The 6,331-nt window shown below is 42.7% G+C and overlaps 1 protein-coding gene across 1 annotated transcript; it reads left to right on the plus strand.

The window, feature by feature from the left end:
• Window positions 1–715: 715 nt before the first annotated feature.
• radx (RPA1 related single stranded DNA binding protein) lies at window positions 716–6,106 on the plus strand. Its single transcript, XM_068600713.1, has 15 exons — window positions 716–1,630; window positions 2,172–2,314; window positions 2,428–2,620; window positions 2,713–2,821; window positions 2,959–3,059; window positions 3,185–3,304; window positions 3,402–3,497; window positions 3,586–3,741; window positions 4,209–4,366; window positions 4,449–4,600; window positions 4,744–4,791; window positions 4,867–4,970; window positions 5,057–5,293; window positions 5,425–5,601; window positions 5,750–6,106. Exons 1-15 carry the CDS (start codon window positions 1,039–1,041, stop codon window positions 5,884–5,886), a joined length of 2,523 nt encoding a protein of 840 aa, XP_068456814.1. The 5' UTR covers window positions 716–1,038; the 3' UTR covers window positions 5,887–6,106.
• Window positions 6,107–6,331: the final 225 nt, after the last annotated feature.

Below are 6,331 nucleotides of genomic sequence, written 5' to 3' on the forward strand. Positions count from 1 at the left end.
GAATACTTTTACTTCTTATGATTTAAAGATAACTCTGTGAGTATCTGATAATACTCAAGAGAAGTTTTGAATACAGACCTCTTCATTTCTTAATTGTAGTGGATAATTTGCTGCTTCACTTTAAGTAAAGGATCTGAAGTCTTTTTCCACAAATGACTGTCACACATAATTACATCTAGACATCCATTTATTAAATCATAGTATTTATCGTTGAACTAGACTGCAGACTATGAATCAGTCGTTTACATACTTAGAGGAAAGTGATATCAAACTGTAAAAAAATATTCAAATTATTTGCATTAACAGCTGTTCTAGCATTGCTTAGTTAAAAGCAAATCACAGTTGGTCCTTTATCCGTTTGCTCTTGTTTCCCTTTGAGCTTTTATCAGAAATCAATATACCGTATGACTTTTATAATATGAGAGTTTTGTACAAAAGCAAAAATACCGAAGGATTGAATTTTTATTAAATAAACTATGTAATAGTAACATACTGCCAGGAGCCATTTTTGCAGGATGAGAACTTTACTTCAGATACTTTAAGTAAATTTTGCCCATAATACTCACACGTTGATTTAAGGTTTTAATTTAAACGGTGTTTAACTTTTATATTACAAACTATCAATCCAGAGGATCAACAACTCCCTCGTCGCATTTATGACGTCAGGTCCTGCTCGGCGCGGAATTTAAAAATAACGTAAGCACTTCCTGTTTACACGAGCAGTACAGTTGTTTAGCTCGGACTGGAGCACTCGACATGGTACCTTTATACATATAAAGAAAGTATTTCAACTTGAGGCCGCATTGCTTTCATTCTGTCCACTTTTACTGTTCAAGGCAAATAGTGACGTAATCAAACAGCACCAGCATTGTTTGTACAGTTATCCGGCGGTAACGGCCACTTCGTGAGCCAAGGAGCGACGGATATTGATAATTATTTGGTTTAGTGACAGTAGTAAAACACGTTAACTCTACTTCACTGCTTCACCTGGTCGCTCCTGACAGCTAGCTTAATGTCCTAACTAACTTTCGGTCCATAATGGAGGACGGCTCTTCTTGTTCCTCGACGGTCGCCGGTCCTCCTCCCGCGTCTTTCCTGCAGCGGACATTGGAGCGGTTGTCCTCCACTCAGTGTCTCAAAGTGAACCCCGAGGAGGCGGCTCCCGTCGCCGTGATGACGCTCCAGCGGTACTTATCCGAGAAAACCGAGGGACTGGAGCAGCCCGACAGCTACAACTACGACGTCACAGTCACCGACGGAGTCTGGCAGGCCAAATGTCTCGTGCACCGGACTTTAAATGGCCTGGTGCACTCGAACGTCCTCAGGACCGGGGGCGAAATCGACATCACGCAGTGCTCCTACGTTTACGACGAGAGGATACTGGGACACGGTTACATCTGCGTTGAGAAGCTCCGGTGTGGCGCCAAAAGGTCTGCGCTCCTGTCCCACGTAAAGGACCCGGGTTCACTGCCCACGCTGGTCCGGCGGGGCATGGAGTGGAGCATGACGCTGCAAAGCGACGCTCCTCTGCAGGTGAGCCGCAAACATTACCTGTCTCTGTGGAACAACGACGACCCGGAGGGGGACATCTGGACCTCAGGGTGCCCCTCATCTGACACGGTGCTGGATGGTGAGATACTCTGGTTGTCCTCCTGCAACTCTCTGATCTGTTTACATTTACACCACTGAGGTGAACTTTGCTCCAAAACCGATTATCACAACTTGCGAGAGCAACGCGTCATTGTGGCAATATTTTGAGGATGAAAAGCTGGAGCAATATGTTAATGAATGCAAATAACAATTATTGTCATGAATTATTGTCAGATGTGTTTTGTTTTTATCTCCTAGTAGCACAACAAATTAGTGGAAATGCACAACGTGATGCTTGTTTTGTCTGACCAACAGTCAAAACACAATATGAATATATTTATGATAGTAAAAAAAAACAAAGGCAGCAAATCCTTAAATGTACTGAAAATGAGAATGTTGGGCCTTTTTTCTTTTTATTACAGTTCCCACAATCCTAGTCATACAATATGTAGTTTTTTCCATAAACACAATATATTTGTTGTCTGGAAAATCTGCGCTAGAGGTGGCACATGAGTTTATTTTGCTTGCCATTTGGGACTAAATTGCAGAGATGTGTTGCTCACAATGAATTCTTTCAACAGTGTCAAAGATTACTTTGCTGTGCAGTCTGGAGTCGTGCTTCAGAATGACATGGAAACCTCTCCCTCTTCTGGTGAAGATAATACACAAATCTAAATTACGGTATTACGGGAAGTTTGGGCTCAAGATTGATTATCCATACCAGGTGAGTTTTAACTTGGCGCTGCAGTAACGAGATTTGATCAGGACCTTACGTCCATATGTTTTGACAGAGTACCGTCCTACTTGTTTTTCACCTCCTTCTTTGCCATATTCCAGGCTTACTTTGAAGTGGCTGACCAGAGTGGCACAATGTCCCTTGTGCTTTGGAACGAACTTTGCCCAAAGTTTTACCAGAGTCTGAGCGTAGGCCACGTGTTGTACATCCAAAATTACACCTTGAAGCAGAGTTACTCAAAACGATCGCACCCACAAATGGACCACCACCGAATGAAGAGTTTCAACTCTGTAGGTGTGTACAGATTTATTTTTGGGGTTGTCTAAAAGGGCTGAACCACGGTATACCGCAGGCTTAAATGTAATATCTCTTTGTGTTTTTCCCAGAAATCTGTCTGAACCATCACAACCCTATTTCCTCCATCACCATCGTCTCACCAAAGAGTGTGCTGCCTCAGTGGGGGTTGCCAGATGTTTCCTACAAATTCACTCCCAGGTAATCTAAAGTTTAACGTTTGTCTTTCATTATCTAACACGATGTGCGCTATGCTATTTGTTACTGTTTTGGTTTATGCACAAAAAACAAACAAATTACAGTTTTGTTAAAAAAAAAGTGTTTCTTGTATCTTGCAGGTCAGAGTTGGAAAACGTAATGCACGATTCTGCATGTGATGTCATCGGTCTGGTGACATTTGTTGGTCGTGTTGAAAGAGTCAAGAATAAAGGGAACGCGGGTAAAAAAAAGAAATTGATTATTATCCATCAATTTTTTTTTGCATTGAAAGTAAAGCTGACGATCTTCTTTTGTTTTTCATTTTTTACTTCAGTTCGTGGTGATTGACCATGTTCATCTTTTTAGGTCCCGAAAAATACTGGACGTATCGTTGGATCCACGCAGTGGACGGAACGTCTGACCTTCCTTTTGTCCTGGAGCTTTTTTCCTCTTCCCAGCCAGAGGTCTTCAGCAGCATATGCCCGAGTAAGTTAAAAGTATTGATTTTGATCCGACATCTTTGCCGCCACCCTTGTAAGCATTTTCATGAAGTCTGTTGGATCCGCTGTCTTCATTGCCACAGTGACCTACCTGGTGTGCACTCAGATGAGAGTTCGCCATGTGGCAGGCTCGTTGCCCTACCTCACCAGCAGCTTCGAGACAGAGACGTTCATTACAGGTGAGCACAGTTGGAACAATAAGTAGCCGATAGTGCCTTATGTATGTGGTGACTTTATCTGCCACTATGTCCTCTGTCTCCACAACAGGCTACCACAAAGGTCAGCCGTATGTGAGCGACACCGGAGTGAAACGCTTCATCCAGTGGACCAAAACTCTCAAGGACAACGTTGTCCTCCAAAAGACTGCTATTGGTGGTCATTATTGCTATCCTCGGCCCCCTCAGGAATTGGAAGATTCTATAAGTAAGGAAACTAAACAAATTGTTTTAGTTTTGAAAATAATTACAAAATCTATCTCAGAACACACTAATTATCCCCATATTTATTTTTTTTAAATATAATTTCAGTGCATGAAAGAATAAACTTCTCTTCTTTGGTAATGAAGCAGAATGTGATTCACTCTGTTGTGGGAGGCAGGAGTAAAATAGAATCTGGGTCAACATTTTTCTGCAGTTCTGCCAGCTCACTGTACAGTCCAGATAATCATTTGCACTTGTGCACCTGCATTCTATAACTCAATGCAGAGTTACAGGGAGTTATTCTTTCTACATCTTCATTTGAGATTGTAAAAGCCCTTTTTTCGAGCTGCCCATAAGAAGACTGTTAATGAATAGATTACCAATTAATAGACATTGGTTTGGCTTGTAAACTTGAGTATAGAATACCCAACCACTTTTTGTTGTGTTAAAACCTCTCTGTTTCGTCTTTAGATCAAGCTCCTCTGGTTGCTGCGGCTGACTTGAAAAAGGAGTTAGAGACCCTGCACTATAGGGAACATAAAAAAGTTGCAATTCAAGGACAGATCACAGCGGTGCGGTACATAAAGAGGCCAAAGTTTACAGAGTCTCGAGGAACAGGAGAGAAAGAGGTAATGGGCATTATTTGAAAGCATTTTTTGCCCTGAGAGCCGTGACCTGATAAGAACAAAAAAGTTACCTGATTTTCTGCAGGTGCGAGATGTTTCTACCGATGCTTGTGAACACGCAGTATCAGATGCACACAAGCATCCCTCAACAGCTGAGCAGACTTCGGCGGCCAGTTCAACATCTGCCTCTCCTGAGAAAATCTCAGCCAGCGGAAGGAAAAGAAGAATTCAAACGAGGTACAATTGGACTCCTAACCGACAGATTTGTGAGCTTAACAGTGAATCAATAATTGTGCTTTTGTGAATTGACGGAGCAGACATTAAGGAGAGTATTAATCCATTAATGAAATGTTAAATAATCACATGTTTTTGTTTTAAAGAAAAGCCACCCAGTCCTCTTTAAATCAAGACAGCAGTTCTTCAAAAAGGTACTGTATATTCAGCTAGTGTTCATCAGTGATCCAATCTGAGCCTTCTGAGCTCATTTGTTTCTGCTCCTACAGGAGACTTAAAGATACAGAGGAAAGAAAAGAGCAGGAAGAAGGAGAAGAGAGGGACTCTGAGGAGGCTCAGGCTGTGGAAGACCGCCAACAGCTGCAAAATCAAGGTGTGTTACAGGAGCTGCAGCTCCATCGCGAGGAGTAGGAACACGTTCTGATACTGCACAACACCATTTCTGTTTGGTTCCATCAGACTCTGACGTAATGTCTTGGGAGAGCAGCAGTTGGCTGAAGCGACGACAAGAAGTGTCTGAACATCTGGTTCAAGGCGGTGTGTACCGGGACAGCGTGTCTCGGAGATTCACGTTGGAGGAAAAGAATGTCCTCCTGCAGCAAATTAACCTTCAACCGACGCGCTGGACAGCAGAGGGAAACACAGACACGATTACTCCTGTGGTTTGTCCAGGATACTACCAAGTAACAATATTAGGTACCGTTTTATCGTCAGAATTACTCTTATCACAAACAACCTTAAAAAATGAATCATGTTTTTTATGTTGTGAGCAGAAAGGAAAAAAGAAAGACAGTTTGTTAACATCCTTTGTTGGAACTCTTTTCCAGGCATAAACAAGCAGATAGCCGTGGATGCCGCATATTTGCCTGTCGTGAGCTCCGATGATCCCAGGGCTGTCGGCCTTCCTCAGGATCCCCACGGCAACACCATGCTGTCCTGCCTTGCGTCAGGCTTCTTCTGTCCGCTCGGCGGTAGCAACAGCGAGTCAACGCTTCCTGAGCCAGGTAGTGCACACACTGGTGGAATCGGAGGACCCAAACCCATTCGGCTCAACCTTGCCATTTTTTTTCCAACCAGCCTGAAGGACTTCTATCTCAAATACACGGCAACACTTTCAGATTCTATATGACAGCTGTGATGTTTGTCTTGCAGAGGAGGTCTTGGCGACTGCCACTGAGCTGGAGGACAAGCATGTCGTGTGTGTCTTGGACCTTTGCCATCTGGGTGGAGACGAGATGGAGGTCCTGATCAACAAGGTGTACAGAGTGACGGAGGTTTCTCTCAAATAAAATGAGCGGCAAACGATCATGTCATCAAAATATGACTTTGGATAGAAAGAGCAAATGACTTGGAGAAAATCTCAATCTGATACGTCTCTAAATTCTGATTCCCCGCTACATATGTACAGTAAATGTTGCAACATGCTTTAAATAATGCTTTTGAAGAGAGAAATATGTTAATACAATCAATTGAAATACATAAAACTGCTTTATTTTATTAACATCAGAAGACCACTGTGTGTTTACTGTGGCTGACAGATTGCAGGTGTCAGCTTACGACATGTTGCAAGTTTTAGCTCCTCGAACCAGCAAATCGTTCCTATAGACTTGTTGTTGTTTTTTTAGAAGCAAATGGTGTTTTTGGGTGGCTGACGTCCAATGAATCAGTGTGAAAATTCAATCACAAGAAGGTGTGACAGTGGCTCATATGGGCTGCCCTCTGCTGTGTGAGAGG

This window comes from Clinocottus analis, unplaced genomic scaffold (genome assembly GCF_023055335.1).
Source record: "Clinocottus analis isolate CAN_PGR_092001 unplaced genomic scaffold, fCliAna1.0.p SCAF_5, whole genome shotgun sequence".
Taxonomy (NCBI): domain Eukaryota; kingdom Metazoa; phylum Chordata; class Actinopteri; order Perciformes; family Cottidae; genus Clinocottus; species Clinocottus analis.